This window comes from Schistocerca serialis, chromosome 1 (genome assembly GCF_023864345.2).
Source record: "Schistocerca serialis cubense isolate TAMUIC-IGC-003099 chromosome 1, iqSchSeri2.2, whole genome shotgun sequence".
Lineage (NCBI taxonomy): Eukaryota > Metazoa > Arthropoda > Insecta > Orthoptera > Acrididae > Schistocerca > Schistocerca serialis.
This window is the reverse complement of record NC_064638.1, coordinates 207,046,425-207,062,857: the sequence shown is the minus strand read 5'-3', so window position 1 is coordinate 207,062,857 and position 16,433 is coordinate 207,046,425. Positions and strand designations below refer to the sequence as shown.

The 16,433-nt window shown below is 42.6% G+C and overlaps 2 protein-coding genes across 6 annotated transcripts in view; both read right to left on the bottom strand.

Moving 5' to 3' along the window:
- LOC126465767 (UNC93-like protein) overlaps nt 1-16,433 on the bottom strand; it is a 364,481-nt gene that overhangs the window by 89,246 nt on the left and 258,802 nt on the right. The window contains exons 1-2 of one of the 5 annotated variants that reach the window (XM_050096332.1): nt 9,316-9,655; nt 7,743-9,193 (exon numbers count right to left, since the gene is read on the bottom strand). The exons of 1 other annotated variant lie outside the window; for it this stretch is intronic. In XM_050096332.1, coding sequence (XP_049952289.1) covers nt 7,743-8,623 — 881 coding nt within the window. In that variant the 5' untranslated portion in view covers nt 8,624-9,193; nt 9,316-9,655. Of the gene's footprint in view, nt 1-3,118; nt 3,158-7,742; nt 9,656-16,433 lie in introns of those variants that run through there. 3 more of the 5 variants (XM_050096333.1, XM_050096331.1, XM_050096335.1) reach the window with 3 other exon arrangements.
- LOC126459944 (odorant receptor coreceptor-like) overlaps nt 15,239-16,433 on the bottom strand; it is an 80,938-nt gene continuing 79,743 nt past the window's right edge. Inside the window, exon 9 of the mRNA XM_050095894.1 lies at nt 15,239-15,412. Coding sequence (XP_049951851.1) covers nt 15,353-15,412 — 60 coding nt within the window. The 3' untranslated portion in view covers nt 15,239-15,352. The remainder of the gene's footprint in view (nt 15,413-16,433) is intronic.

Here is a 16,433-nt window from a genome sequence, read left to right as displayed (position 1 = left end):
CATGCAAATACAGATCAGTGTGCGTAGCCTTCCGATACACCTCATGACCTAGGGTGCCGTCAGCCCTTCTCTTGACCAAGACGTCAAGGAAAGGTAATTTACCCTCCGTTTCAGTCTCCATAGTGAATTTGATGTTGGGGTGTATGGAGTTTAGATGTGTAAGGAAGTCAAGGAGTTTATCCATACCATGTGGCCAGATGACGAACGTGTCGTCCACGTAACGGAAAAAGCAAGTAGGTTTCCATACGGATGACGACAGGGCTTCCTCCTCGAAGTTCTCCATGTACAAATTCGCTACCACCGGTGAGAGTGGGCTACCCATGGCGAATCCCTCCGTTTGTTCGTAGTATTCTCCCTCAAAAAGAAAATACGTGGAAGTCAAGACATGCCTAAAAATTTCAGTGGTCTTCTCGTCAAACTTCTGACTAATCAATTCTAGTGATTCTCACAGGGGTACCCTCGTAAACAAGAAATTGTTACCCCAAGGTCCGGTACCGCCTAGACTATATGGACTCCCGAAGGTTCACAAAGAGGGGGTACCATTACGCCCCATTGTCAGCAACATCAGGGCACCTACATATTTGTTGGCCAAATACCTGACGGGAATATTAAGTCCTTATGTGGGTAAATGCCCTCATCACATCCGTAATTCCGTGGATTTTGTTAAACGCCTTGATAGCTTCAGGTTGGATGAGTCAGATATCATGGTGAGTTTTGACGTCGTTTCCTTGTTTACGAGGGTACCCCTGCGAGAGTCACTAGAATTGATTAGTCAGAAGTTTGACGAGAAGACCACTGAACTTTTTAGGCATGTCTTGACTTTCACGTATTTACTTTTTAATGGAGAATACTACGAACAAATGGAGGGAGTCGCCATGGGTAGCCCACTCTCACCGGTGGTAGCGAATTTGTACATGGAGAACTTCGAGGAGGAAGCCCTGTCGTCATCCGTATGGAAACCTACTTGCTTTTTCCGTTACGTGGACGACACGTTCGTCATCTGGCCACATGGTATGGATAAACTCCTTGACTTCCTTACACATCTAAACTCCATACACCCCAACATCAAATTCACTATGGAGACTGAAACGGAGGGTAAATTACCTTTCCTTGACGTCTTGGTCAAGAGAAGGGCTGACGGCACCCTAGGTCATGAGGTGTATCGGAAGGCTACGCACACTGATCTGTATTTGCATGCAGACAGCTGCCACCACCCTTCACAGAGGAATGGGGTACTTAAAACTCTAGTACATAGGGCGCGCACTATCTCTGACGCAGAGAGTCTACCCCAGGAATTGGAACATCTGAGAACTGTATTTCGAAAAAATGGGTACTCAGAGTGGCAGATTCAACGTGCTCTACGCCCAACCACTGCAGCACAACCTGTTGAGATGGATGAAGTCACGAGGGAGGAGGTAGGCACTGCATTTATTCCATACACAGGCGCACTCTCGGGGAAAATCGCCCGCATTCTGAAGAAACACCCGGTCGGAACTGTGTTTTGTCCTCCAAATAAAACTCGTGCACTGGTGGGGAGCGCCAAAGATGACCTCGGTTTGAGGAAGGCCGGCGTGTACCAGATTCCGTGTCAATGTGGCAAGTCGTATATTGGTCAGACGATGCGTACCGTCGAGGATCGATGCCGTGAACACCAGAGGCACACTCGACTGATGTATCCGAGCAAGTCGGCGGTCGCTGAACATTGTTTGTCGGAAAATCACGCCATGGAGTATGACCGCACGAGGATTCTGGTACAGACGTCGAGATACTGGGACAGCGTTGTTAGAGAGGCCATCGAAATTCGCACCAATGACGACCTCATAAACCGTGACTGTGGCTATAATCTTAGCAAGGCTTGGGAACCAGCGATCGGGTTAATCAAGAGTAAATCGAGCAGACGTATAGTTGTGACGACCACGGCGGACAGAGCCATCACACCGACGTCATCTCAGACGCCGTCGCAATCTGTTCCACCGCGCGACCGTGGCGCTGGGCGCGGACGGCGGAGGGAGGGCGCCGCGGGCGGAGGGTATTTAAATCGGCCGCCGCCGCGACCGAACCCAGTTCCCTCTGAGCAGCCATAGCGTACGGATCTCCGTGCCGGCACGTTCACAGGAGCTCAGTCCGTCAGTTCACCTGATGATGGCGACATGTTTGATCGCCGAAATATTGTGCCCGTTGGACACTACAGACCGGCAGCATACCCGTGGATATTTTGATTAAAATTAAAACAATTGCAGCCCTCGGTCGCGAAAATGAAGTCTTTTTGAACTAGGTTTCGGCCACTTCTAAGAGTTCCTTCATCAGAAATAAAACGTTTAAAACTAGCATGTCACATATAAAATGAATATGAAGTGATAACGCTTTAGTCACAATATGTTAAAATGGAAAACATAGAGGCAGGCAAGCAAGGGCTGCTCCACATGTCGACCTGTGCTAGTGGTCACAGCCCTTAGCTGCCTGCCTCTGTGTCTTCTATTTTAATATTTTGTGGCTAAAGCGTTATTGCTTCATATTTATTTTATACGTAACAAGCTAGTTTTAAATCTTTTATTTCTGAAGACGGCATTCTTAGAAGTGGCCGAAACCTAGGTCAAAAAGACTTCATTTTCCCGACCGAGGGCTGCAGTTATTTTAATTTTATTCTGGACTAAATTCCAAACCTCTCTGCAGTGTCTCATGAACTGATGGCAAGTAACACTGTTGATGGTTATCTGTCCGAGGGATGGGAACCTCAAGAGCAGCATTTCCCTCACTGCTGTTCGAGAGGAATGGGCTAGGTACAGGTATCTTGTTTCATCCTGTTTCCTCTCCCATCATCGTCATACAACACAAAAAGTAACACCACAATATACACATATCCATTACACTTACATACACTTCAAAATACACATAAGGATCAACTCTCACATATCCTCGAGGAAGAGCCACTGTGAGCGGCAGAAGGAAACCTTTTCTGGTGATATAGCTAAAGCTATCAGTTGTAATATCCCAGCCAGCAATGCTGTACGGCTTTAGTTTACTTTTAATAGCAGAGGACAGTGTCTGACCTTTCATTTTTCAGATATGTATTAAAACAAATTTTGACAATATTACGAGAAGGAAAGTTGCTACTCACCGTATAGTGGAGAAGCTGAGTCGCAGATAGGCACAGCGAAAAGACTCTCACAATCAAAGATTTTGGCCATTAAGACCTTCGTCAACAAAAGATACACATACGCACAAGCACACTCAAGCAAAAGCAACTCACACACACGACTGCTGTCTCAGGCAACTGAAACCACACTAGCATTTTGGAGTGTGGTTTCAGTTGCCTGAGGCTGCAGTCATGTGTTCAAATTGTTCTGAGAACTACGGGACTTAACATCTGAGGTCATCAGTCCCCTACCCTTAGAACTATACTACTGACCATTAAAACTGCTACACCAGGAAGATGACGTGCTACAGACGCGAAATTTAACCGACAGGAAGAAGATGCTGTGATATGCAAATGATTAGCTTTTCAGGGCATTCACACAAGGTTGGCGCCGGTGGCGACACCTACAACGTGCTGACATGAGAAAAGTTTCCAACCGATTGCTCATATACAATCAGCAGTTGACCGGCGTTGCCTGGTGAAACGTTGTTGTGATCCCACGTTTAAGGAGGAGAAATGCGTAACATCACGTTTCCAACTTTGATAAAGGTCCGATTGTAGGCTATCGCGATTGCGGTTTATCGTATCGCGACATTGCTGCTCGCGTTGGTCGAGATTCAATGACTGCTAGCAGAATATGGAATCGGTGGGTTCAGGAGGGTAATACGGAACGCCGTGATGGATCACAACGGCCTCGTATCACTAGCAGTCGAGATGACAGGCATCTTATCCGCATGGCTGTAACGGATCGTGCAGCCACGTCTCCCTGAGTCAACAGATGGGGACGTTTGCAAGACAACAACCATCTGCACGAACAGTTCGACGACGTTTGCAGCAGCATGGACTGTCAGCTCGGAGACAATGGCTGCGGTTACCGTTGACGCTGCATTACAGACAGGAGCGCCTGCGATGGTGTACTCAACGACGAACCTGGGTGCACGAATGGCAAAACGTCATTTTTTCGGATGAATCCAGGTTGTGTTTACAGCATCATAATGGTCGCATCCGTGTTTGGCGACATCGCGGTGAACGCACAGTGGAAGCGTGTATTCGTCATCGCCATATGGCGTATCACCCAGCGTGATGCTATGGGGTGCCATTGGTTACACGTCTCGGTCACCTATTGTTCGCATTGGCGGCACTTTGAACAGTGGACGTTACATTTCACATGTGCTACGAGCCGTGGCTCTACCCTTCATTCGATCCCTGCGAAACCCTACATTTCAGCAGCATAATGCACGACCGCATGTTGCAGGTCCTGTACGGGCCTTTCTGGACACAGAAAATGTTCGACTGCTGCCCTGGCCAGCACATTCTCCAGATCTCTCACCAACTGAAAACGTCTGGTCAATGGTGGCCGAGCAACTGACTCGTCACAATACGCCAGTCACTACTCTTGATGGACTGTGGTATCGTGTTGAAGCTGCATAGGCAGCAGTACCTGTACACGCCATCCAAGCTCTGTTTCACTCAATGACCAGGCGTATCAAGGCCGTTATTACGGCCAGAGGTGGTTGTTCTGGGTGCTGATTTCTCAGGATCTATGCACCCAAATTGCGTGAAAATGTAATCACATGTCAGTTCTAGTATAATGTTCCATTAAGTTTCGGGTGTGCAGCCGCAAGAAATCTCCTTCTTCTTCTAATATTTCGGCTGTAAAACGTTCAGCCATCTTCAGAGTGAGCCGCAAGACTGCCGCCCCAGTGCTTGCTTCGTCCTTTTATGCTGTTGTACCGCGCGACTGCGCATGCGGCCACAGATGCAAATGCGCCAGAGACGTTGGTCGGCGGCAGAGACGTGCATAATGCGCGAGTTGTATCTATGACTCCGCAGTTGATCTTTGTTGGCATATCGATATATCATTGTGAGCTGCACTGTGACGACGTCTTTGCGAGTTTATTACAGCAAGTGCCGGATTCCAGGATTTATCAAGATTGAAACCACTGTCTCTATTAATTAAGTTCGTCGTCAAGCGAATTTCAATTGCCTCCTTTACTATCGAGTCCCAAAATGACGATGTAGTTGCCAAAATTTCGACGTTGTCATACAACATACTGTGACAATTATCAATACAGTGCTCTGCCACGGCCGACTTGTTAGGTTGTAAAAGGCGTGTGTACCTCTGGTGTTCTGTACATCTTTCTTGGACCGTACGAGTTGTTTGTCCGATGTAAGAAAGGCCACATTCACAGTGAATTTTGTAAACTCCAGATTGTCGGAGCAGCAAATCATCTTTGACGGAGCCCACGAGTGCAGCTGTCTTAGGTGGAGGACGAAAAATCACTTTTATTTTGTGTCTGCCGAGAATGCGTCCTATTTTTGATGAGAAGCTACCCACATGTGGCAGGAAGGCCATCGATTTAAAGGTTTTTTCATCATCTTCTGCGTTCTTTGTGGCCTCTTTCGGTTTCATTTTCAGTGCGCTCTGTATTTGTTGTGGAGAGTACCCATTGTCTTCAAACACTCTTTGTAAGTGGAAAAGTTCATCTTGCAGACTGCTTTCGTCAGAAATAATATGCACTCTGTGAGTCAAAGTTCGGAGAACACTCATTGTCTGGGCAGGATGGTGGCAGCTATTTGCACGTAAATACAGATTGGTGTGTGTCGGCTTCCTATACACTTCATGTCCCAAAGTGCCATCCTCTCTGCGGCGAACCAGAACATCCAAGAATGGAACGCATCCCTCCTTTTCAATTTCCATTGTGAACTTTATTTGATAGTGGAGGGAGTTCAGATGTCTTAAAAAGTCTTGCAAGTTGTCTTCACCATGGGGCCAAACTACTAAGGTGTCATCAACATACCTCCAGAATACCGTGGGTTTCAAGTCAGCAGATTCAAGCGCCTTCTCCTCGAAGTCCTCCATAAATAAATTGGCCACCAGAGGGGATAAGGGACTAACCATGGCGACTCCGTCCGTCTGTTCAAAAAATTCGTTGTTAAATAATAAATATGTGGAGGTCAGAACATGTTTAAATAAAGCTGAAATCTCTTTGTCAAAACTTCTTTCAATAAGTTGTAGAGATTCTGGAAGGGGAACCTTTGTAAATAAAGCCACCACATCAAAACTAACTAATATATCAGACGGGTTCATTTTCAATGATTTCAGTTTACTAATGAAGTCAGCCGAGTTTCTTATGTGGTGAGTACATTTTCCCACAAGAGGCCTCAACAATGATGCCAGATGTTTGGCAACGTCATAGGTCGGAGAGCCTATGTTACTCATTATGGGGCGTAGAGGAACATCTTTCTTGTGGACCTTTGGTAGACCATAAAGTCTAGGAGGCACCGGACCACTTGGTTTCAATCTCCGAACAACGTCTGGTGGAAAGGGAGAATCACTCAGAAGCGAAACAGTTTTCTTTGCCACTCGATTAGTGGGATTCCTGCTGATCTTCCGGTACATGCTATCACTCAATAAATTGTACATTTTATCATGGTATTCGTCCCGAGACAATAAAACAGTAGCGTTACCTTTATCTGCTGGGAGTACCACCATCTGAGTATCCAGGCGAAGCTTGCGTAGAGCAGCCCTCTCTGCCACAGATATATTGCTCCTTTGTGGGCGAGCCTTCATAATTGCACGGCATGTTTCACGTCTTATTTCCTCTGCTGAATCAGAGGGAAGTGGTCGAACAGCTTCTTCAATGGCGCTGATAAACGAAGGCAATGGCAGAATCTGTGGCGTGGGTGCAAAATTCAGTCCCTTACTCAAAACCATCATCGTAGCATCGTCCAAATCTCTACCTGTCATATTAATAACAGGGCGTCGAATAACAGTTTCTCGCTGCGATGTCGTCTTCAGTCGACTAAATTTTGCAGTCTGTCGGGATGTCGCCACCTCACGGATCCAGTCTGATTTGGCCCAAGTTGTACCATCAATCCAATTCCAAGAATCGTAGGGTATCTCCACAGACATCTTCAGGTGCAGGCGATACAGTTCTTCAGAAACCAGGTCTAATTTTCGGCGAGTAAAGTGGATCCTCTCCTTAACGATAGCAGAGCCAGCTTTTGTTAAAATCTTATTCATAGACGTCGTTTTTATAAAATGTACTAATCTGGCAAACTTCGGAATTATGCCCTGGTCACGGCACCTTAGTAAAAACTTAAAGAGCTCAGTATAATGTATTTGTCCAATGAATACCCGTTTATCACCTGCATTTCTTGTTGGTGTAGCAATTTTAATGGCCAGTAGTGTACTTAAACCTAACTAACCTAAGGTCAGCACACACATCCATGCCCGAGGTAGGATTCGAACCTGCGACCGCAGCAGCAGTGCGGTTCTGGACTGAAGCGCCTAGAACCGCTCGGCCACAACGACCGGCTGCAGTCGTGTGTGTGAGTTGCGTTTGCGTGAGTGTGTGTGTGTGCATCCGTATACGATGAGTAGCAAATTTCCTTCTCATAATATTGTTACATTCCATCCTGAATTTTCCATTGTTTGAAAACAGATTTTAACCATGGCGGATTCAATCAGACCATATTTGGTTTGTATCATCACAGCCAGACCACGCTGGCAATGTGCGAACAACGAGGCTGCAGGACAAATGTAGCCCTGATCTTTAATTCATTAGAAGTAGCGTGTGTTACACTGTGCTTGGGGCAGTACCTGATGACCAGAGACGGCAGGAGGGCGCAGGAGACGACGAGCACGGCGCACTGCACGACCAGCGCCCGCGTCCCAAGGTCTGCAGCGCCGTTGACGGTGCTCTGAAGGGTGACGGCGCCGTCGTGTGCCGTGAAGTGCAGCATGAAGGCCGCACTCAAACACAGCACGCCCACCACCAGCCGGCGCCGCTCTGGCCCTGTGTCCACCTGTGGCCGAGCCGCCACCGCCCCACTGGATGACGAAGCCCCATCTGGCTTACTGCCTGAGTCGCCTACAAAGGACTCGTTCAAGAACACACACTGCGTCATCACACGACCCACACCTCCTGCAGTGGGCTTCACGTCGTCGTAACGGGAGGCGTCCGAGCGGGAGGTATCGACGCATCCACCGTTCACGACCTCCGTGTTTTGTCTAGGCATCTCCTGCTCGGGTGAACTATCACGGAACTGGTCACGAGAACTGCTTTCACCTATTCCTTTTTTGGGCAGCAACTGGTCAGAATTTCCTGTATCTACTCTGTGTACTAGAATCGGTTCAGATGCCATTTTTTTGAAGGGCTTCTTCAGGTTGGGATTAACGATTCTTTTCACTGCGCTCGAGTCTTTCTCGTTCCCTTCAGCTGTTTGTACAACGCTTCCACAGCTACTTGTTTCTGAACACTCATCCACTGAATGAATACTGTCGCACTGAGAGAACAACGGACTGGTCAAGCGATTCAGTCGTTCAACAAAAGTCAAATTACGACTGTTGTCGTTACTATAGGTGCAACTGTTCCTTTTTTCATACGGTTGATGATTTTCTGGCACCACCTCCTCAAGAATGGCTGGTAAACTGGCGCGTCTCATATCTAAGCTGAATCCTTGAGGCCTAGACGGTTTCATTACCACGTTATCATTAACGACAAACCTACATCCATATGTGGTAAACCTATACCGCACTACTGAACTTCGAGAAACTTAAATGCATATAAGGCACATCTCACGTTCCACGGCGCTAGCGTGTTAAAACATATAGTTTACTTTTCTAACAACTTAGACACAAGTGAAAGGGATCATCACTTACACTAAAGGATTTATGAGACAATACTTCTGAACCACAGAAAAATCTGAAACCTTCTATGAGAATGGCGTTGTTATGGACACCCAGATTCACAGTTTCCTTTCCCATCGCTTGTGCATAGATACTAGTCAATAAATGTGCAACTTTGTTGAGAAAATGGTACGAGACACGATCATAGTGCGTGCTTTAAATATAATATTTCAAAACACAATCCGCATTGGTGTACTCGTCGTCAGATATCTACTAAATCCGGCTAGAATACACCTTCACCTAACTTCCTTATCATGACGCCAGTGATTCAGTATAAACTTCAGACTTCTGCTACTGGGGATTTTGTTTCGTTTACTGACAGTACAGTCTTTCATATAATCACTGTATCACTGTATCTGCCACTGCTAAAAGCAAACAATCTCTTATGTAAGGGTGTTATTTCGTGTCCATTGAAAATTTCAGTGCGTTTATTCTTATCAGATATACAAGGGGAAGAACTGTGTAAAATGCACTACACACTTACCTGAGAATCTTCCTAAGACCAACTTGCGGGTGTACTTTGGCTGATCCGCTCACGCCGATACATCCATCAGTGGGACATAATTAGTTGCAGATATGAAGCATATGGCCTGCTGATAGTCACGCCAGCCGACTACGACATTCAACTACATATCGGCAGAGACCGCTACGGCACTAGAGCTTGTCCGGATGAAAGAGAATCACAGAAATCGTAAATTCCAGCCACTAAATGTTTCGTGGAACCTGTTTGCATAAACAACCTTAGCCAACACACCACGTTACACAGTACACTGGTTCTTGCTCCACAGTTCCTATTCTTTCAGCATGCAGCTACGACAAGACTGGACAGGTGCAGCACGGAATGAAAGTTTCCACCGCGGACGCGATAGGATAAGACACAAGCACGTGTAGATTAGCGGAAACAACTGTTGAAGTCGACCTTGTTTCCAAAGATACCACCAAAGCGTAAGAGAACCCGCTTACTAAGACAATCACAACTTTGCCACAGTTGACTGTATCGAATTCTATGTTGATGTTTTTTCTTTTTTATCATTTGTATTGTTGCAGTGAGTGTTAGAATAAGATTTCTGACGGTGATACCAAGAGCTGACAGAAGTTTACATCTAATATACAACTGTTTTAGAATATTATTTACATATTTTTGGGCGATTAATGCTACCACAATCTGTCATATACAGCGATATTGGTGTAACCTGCTAATTACGGCCCCACATTTGCTAATACCACCGTGGATTATTAGTGCTGTACAATCCTACGCATTAGTGTATATAATTTTCGGCCACTTCGAGGGTGAAATAAAATGTTTTATAGTTAGGAGGATATACTCGTACATACAGGTCACCGGAGTTGCCAAAGTGTAATTCCACTTTTTTAGAGGCGTTAGTTGACGTTGTAATCTTTTTCGAACATTTGAGAAACCTGTTTAGTGATTTGTCATTGCTTCACGGAATAAGCGCAGATTTAATGAAAATAATATTTTGTAGTTGAATTAAGTGACGAATGTTGCGCTTTTCACATAAGACTCCTGTGTACACACTTCCTTGTTTATGGTTATTACTATCTAATCTTCAAGGCAACTCTTTCCCTTCCTGTACCAATGTGCTGCTATTTAACGTAAATCAAAGACACGTGTGTTTGTGCTCTAGTGTAGCACTTGCAGTGCTGAGTACTAGTTCCGACCGGCCACGGTATTATCTTGCCTTTTCCTGTGACGACTATGCAGCACGTTACGAAAGAGTGACAATTTCTACACCTACATCTATATTCTGCAAGCCTCCATACGGGACAGCATTCCTCATTCCATGAAACAAATTCAAAGATAGGCCCATCCGAGTTCACAGAGCTTGCCCAAACGTCAATGTGCCGTTATCCGTGATACCAAAGCCACACACTAAGACGTCATTATGTAAAAGCTTATGATTTACAAGTGCCGCAACCCAGCTTATCTGTGCCGGGAAGCTGCCATTTACGCTTTCTGCCATGTGGACTTACCACATCTCGCCAGAATAGTTAGGAAAGCTGTAATATCTAATCTTCTAGTCTCCAAGTCAACACATCTCAATAACTGCGAGTCGCGACCAAAGGGCCATTGGCGACTACATCCAACCCTTGAGTTGCCAGTAGACTGCACTTATTTAATGTCTCTCAGGAATAATGTTTCGCACACACTATAACTTATGTACACGAACTACTCACATCTAAGCCTCAGCTGTTCATCATCATAAGAATAACACTTCAAACACATTTTTAAAGGGCACAGCCTGTGCGACTTTACTTAGATTGCCTCATTTGCACTGCTAGTGACAGACAATTTTCATTTTCTAATGCATCTAGAAAAACTAGAATAAAAGAAGAAATCAAATACATGAAAGTCATGTAACTAAATCGGAAGCAGAGTCAAATGTAGTAGCTACATGTAGTAACAGATGTTGATAAATTGTTCTCAGTTCATTAAAAAATCACGTGACATGTACATTTGTCCAAAGAAAGCTCATGAACGGCCATCTTTTAACATATAAGTGCATGACATGCATAGTGTTTTCGAGAACAGTAACATGACTGACTTTTTAAAACGTCACATCTAGCCAGAAGCAACAGGGAAACAAACCTTACAATGCTCGCTACAAATCGCACTGTATGCACTTGTTCATACGACTGTCACATGTGCATGAACGTATTGGAAAATTAAAGTTCTTCATCGCCTATTCATTCCATCACGGCGTGGAATTCCCAGAGACACTGAAACACGTATTTTTTTTGTTTCTAGTCTAGGAGTAAAATATCAATTTTCATATATGTAGCTTTAAAAACAATTTAGTAGTTGTTTAATAATGACGTATTGTAGAAAAACTTTCACCCAGTGTTTTACCCCATAGTGGTTGAATTTCCCAAAACGCTGAAACACGAATTTCTTAATTTTTGACTGAGAAACCAAATACCAGTTTTCGTAGCTCTAGCTTCAAAATTGCCGTAATGGTGACATATTCACAAAAAGCCTTTCATATCCAATTTCATCCCCTTAGTAATGGAATTTCGAACATTTCCTCCTTAAACGATGGGTACAGTATAGTATACATAGTCTTGCTCCCCATGCTCCAGCGGTCTAATAGAGATCTCTTCATTAAAACTTAAATACCTTTGCTCTTCCTACTCCGATTGATATGGTGTTTTTACCATTATCCTTGTAATCCCTTCATACAGAATTTAACAGGTTTTCCCACTAATTACCTTTTTGCAATATTATTCTTAAATGGATAAACGGTTGTCAGCTTGAATGTGTGCAGTATAGACAGCACACTGCCGTATCTCATAATGATACATTAAACATATTACTAAGTATATGACTTACTCAATTATAACTCGTTCTAAGAGTGATCGTAAAAATCTCAACAAACCCACGAAATCTACGATTTTCAGAAAATTAAAAATCTATTCATATCATTGAAGGATGCCAGTACTGCTTCTAGTCGCATAGTTCTTTAGAATAACATTTTCCATACACTCCCTTCATTTTTCAGTAGAATTATTTGATACTATTTCCCTGCTACATTTTATTAAAACAGTTGCCACTTGTGAGTTGCTCCGACACTATAGTGGACTGTTTGAAGGTCTTGTGCACTGGTGGTTGCGCTGTATTTCATTTCACTGTAATCCATACATGACTTAATTGCAGTACAAACATTATTAATTTGTATTATGACGTGCATATTAAAGTGGCCTTTTTACAGCTTCACATGAGTTTGAAACGTTATCCTCCTCCCTACCTTTAATAGTATTTATTTGTTTGTTGTTTCTAGAGGACAAGTAATGCAGAATCTTTTTCTTATTCTGTCAGCTTTAAATATTCATTTTTTCTGCTTATAAAATATTGTAACCCCATTAGTTTTCTATTGCTGCTACACATTTTCAGTGGAATTGCTGAGGTATGTTTTAGGGAATACATTTCCGGATGTTGACACTAAGTACTCATGTAATACCCTGAATTCCAGTGATGTATCTTTTTCATCTCAAACTACCTCTACTATCTTATTCTTTCTGTTTTAAATATATATATCTCATGAGTATGTGGCTTAAATTTTTCATTTTTACCAGATGTCGATCATTGTCAGATAACGCGTTAACAATGTGGCAAAAATTATTTCTTTAATCAGTCTATTAAAATGTTCAAAGGCAATCTTCCAAGCTTCCTGTGAACAGTTGGTTTATTCGTTGCTGAATATTTTAGCACCTTATTTCTCTCAAATCCTTTAAGAAATCTGCGTTGAACATCACAAGCAATTGTATGCAGACCAATAGTCGGACAGTGAATCCAGATTTTTCAAAAGTAGCTGTACGTTTCCCGCTGGGGATCTGTACGTAGTTAAGGCAACGCGAGATGTCTTGCGAAAACACATGCTGCTCCACAGGTGCAAAACTTGTTCCTACTATTCTAAATGGTGTTCCATACTGTACCACGTCGTCGGCTGTCAACCACGAAACCATCTAACAGACTGTCATCGCAAATATGTGTTCGGATCGAGGAATTTTTGTCTTATAGAAACCAGTATGTCGTACTGGAGAGCGATACCCGCTTTCGTCATGTACATACTGTATATGGCGTCACTCCTATCAACTGTTTTTGTTTTATTTTATTTTATTTTTTGTTTTGTTTTGTTTTTACAGGCCGCTTTCATAGTGTTTTAATTTCAATGTTCAGCAGTGCAAATGCGGCATTAGAGACTTAAATTCAAATGTAAAACTGAACCTATACTTCCATTAAATTGTCGTCGCATATTGTGAATTCCGAATTTTTTGATATGCGGTGAACTGATGTTGTTATATTACTTACAGAAACGCTTGTCGCTGTACAGATCTGTTTGCAAGCACTGAGCGAAATTAACGTCAGTTTTCTTGTGTCCCATACAGCAATTTTAGCGTTAGTAATAGGCCTTACTCGACAACGATATCGTTGAAGGACTGTCGTTTCTATTCTGTCAAAGGACTCTTGTCTAGCTGGCACTTGATAACTGCATTATATAATTGCATAATAATGATGTAAGGAGTAGTTTGTCTTCTTATTTTTCGCAAAGTACATTCCTCTGTCGATAAGCTATACATATTTCCTGTTATGGTACCAAAAAATAATTGTTTTCATATTCAGTCTCCATTTACTACGAAAGCCATACTATTTCTAAATTACCTCTAGTATACTATATTGTCCTTCGATAAGAATTATTGCTACTGAATTGTGACATACTCATAACGTCGCTTTCTGGAGTGCTGAATATATCTGGAAATGTGTCATCAGTCACTTCTTGACTCGTACGTCGACAGAAAAAGATAATCTTTTTTTTTTTATTAAAGCTGCTGTAAAATGTACTACATATTTACGTACTTATTATTCTTCTTCTTCTTCTCATTATTATTATTATTTCTTTCAGCCTGCACTCACCATACCCGCTTCCGTCACCGAAATCGTTAACGCACGCTTTTGAGGTAGCTGGATCGAATCTTAGTGGTGGAAGAAATTTTCTTCGTCAGTAATAACCGGTAACGGGAGAAACTGTGGGCGTCAAACTTCTGTTCAACAAACTTTTGCCAATGTCCTGCATTAAATTCCAAACATCTCCGCTGTGTCTCACGTAGCGAAGGCATGTGCTGCTGTTCACAGTGATCCATCCGTCAGATGGGGACTTACGCTCGGCGGCCCCTTTCGTGCTATTCGGGAGGGCTGGGCTGTTGGCCACCTGTGGTTTCAGCCTCTCCCTACCGTCCATCAACAACTACACTACACTACGCACCACTGTCATCCACATATCCTAAATACACGCTTGACAATATAGAATAAGTCGAAGCAAGGCAACAATAAACTACTTCCATTAGGATCTTGCCCAGGACGGATATCCAGAGTTCCCATGTACGCTCCTACTTGCGATTCATTAAGTGTAGGACCAAACTTGACTGATAATATTGGTGTCGGTAAGGAAAAGAGAGCGGGAGACCTTTGCAGTGTTGAACTTATATTCGACAAAATAATAGCTTTCATTGTCAAGCAACTCACAGACACCGAGGAAAATGTGTCAATTCTGGACCATATTGGAGAAGATATTTTTGCTCTTAAATAAACTTCCAGTTCTGATTTTTATGTTCGTTCCACATCTTGTAAGTACATTTATTATCTGTGAAAGTACAACTGCGCCGAATTCATCACTATGGACAACAATAATAACAAAACGTATGTGCTACAACCATACACATTAAAAATTAAGATTTGTTAACTTATTTCATGACCCAAAGAACTTGACACAACTGAAGGAGCTTTTTCAAAATATATTTAATTGCCTGCTACTGATTATAAAACTTAATTTCACAAATTTGTCTGAACATCATTCCATCAAGTGAAGTACACATACAAGTGAAGCATGAAATCTATTGCTAACTACCAGGAATTTATGGTCGTGGTGTGTCATGGGATTGCAGTGGTTTCCTGAATTACGAACTGAAGAGTTGACTCCTTCTAGAACACAGCCAGTGCCAATATTTCACGAAGTACTATGAACTTGATAAAACATGTTGAACAATGTGTATGATCCGTTCAGTACCTGTAAAGGAAATAATGAGTTAGTGCACTTTCTCGAAGAGGGTTTAAAGACTTAACAATTTTGAGGGTCTCAACAGAGCACAACCAAAAAAATTTCCTGCATTCACTTCTGTCAAGGAAATAACTGGGTATAGAGAAGAGATACAGCAAAAGGTTTCAAATAAAAGTTGGAAGTGGCATATAAAAATCTACACACGTTCATTAAAACTTCTCTGACCCTTATACGCTGAAAAATCGTCACTAGCTCTTTTTCTATATTTTTCAAAATTTCCCTATCTCTTCAGTGGAATGTAGTCTCTTTGCTACTGATAAAATTTAAATCAAGCAGAGAAAAAAAAGAACACACATAACAGAAAAGGGAATAAATTTAATGAGAAAGCGAAGTATACTGCCCTCTACTTCATCACCATGGAACTTGAAATCAAAACGCAATGTTTCTAAAATCCCATAGTTCTTCTCGAAATGTAATATGATAGATAAGTAGATTATATGCAGATAGTTATAAAAGAATGTCGTTCCATAGCTACATAGTGGGGAAGTCCTCAAGCATGCTGAACATGTCATAAAACAAAAATACATAGTACATACTTACAAAAGAACAGATATGCTAATGTTCCTTTCACAGCCCTAAATGAAATAGTCCAAAATGATGTAATATAAGTACAAAAAGTTTGAAACACATTTCTATTTAAAAGCAAATATTAGACTTGTCGCAATTAACTGAATATACAGGATGGACCGCTTTAATCCATAATGTGTAATAACTGGGGATAGAGAAGAGATGCAGCAAAAGGTTTCAGATAAAAGTTGTAGGTGGCAAAGAGGGTAACACATTGTTATTAATGACCATGACATCGAATGTAATTTTTAAGGTGATGTGGAAGTTAAATGGGAATCCTAATATTAGATTTAAGTTTTGAAAAGAGCGCAAATTTTACATATAAAATGATACATTATGCAAGGTCATCACAAGGTTCAATGAAGGTCAAATACGGAAATATGTTTTTAGTTCTAGTAGAGAT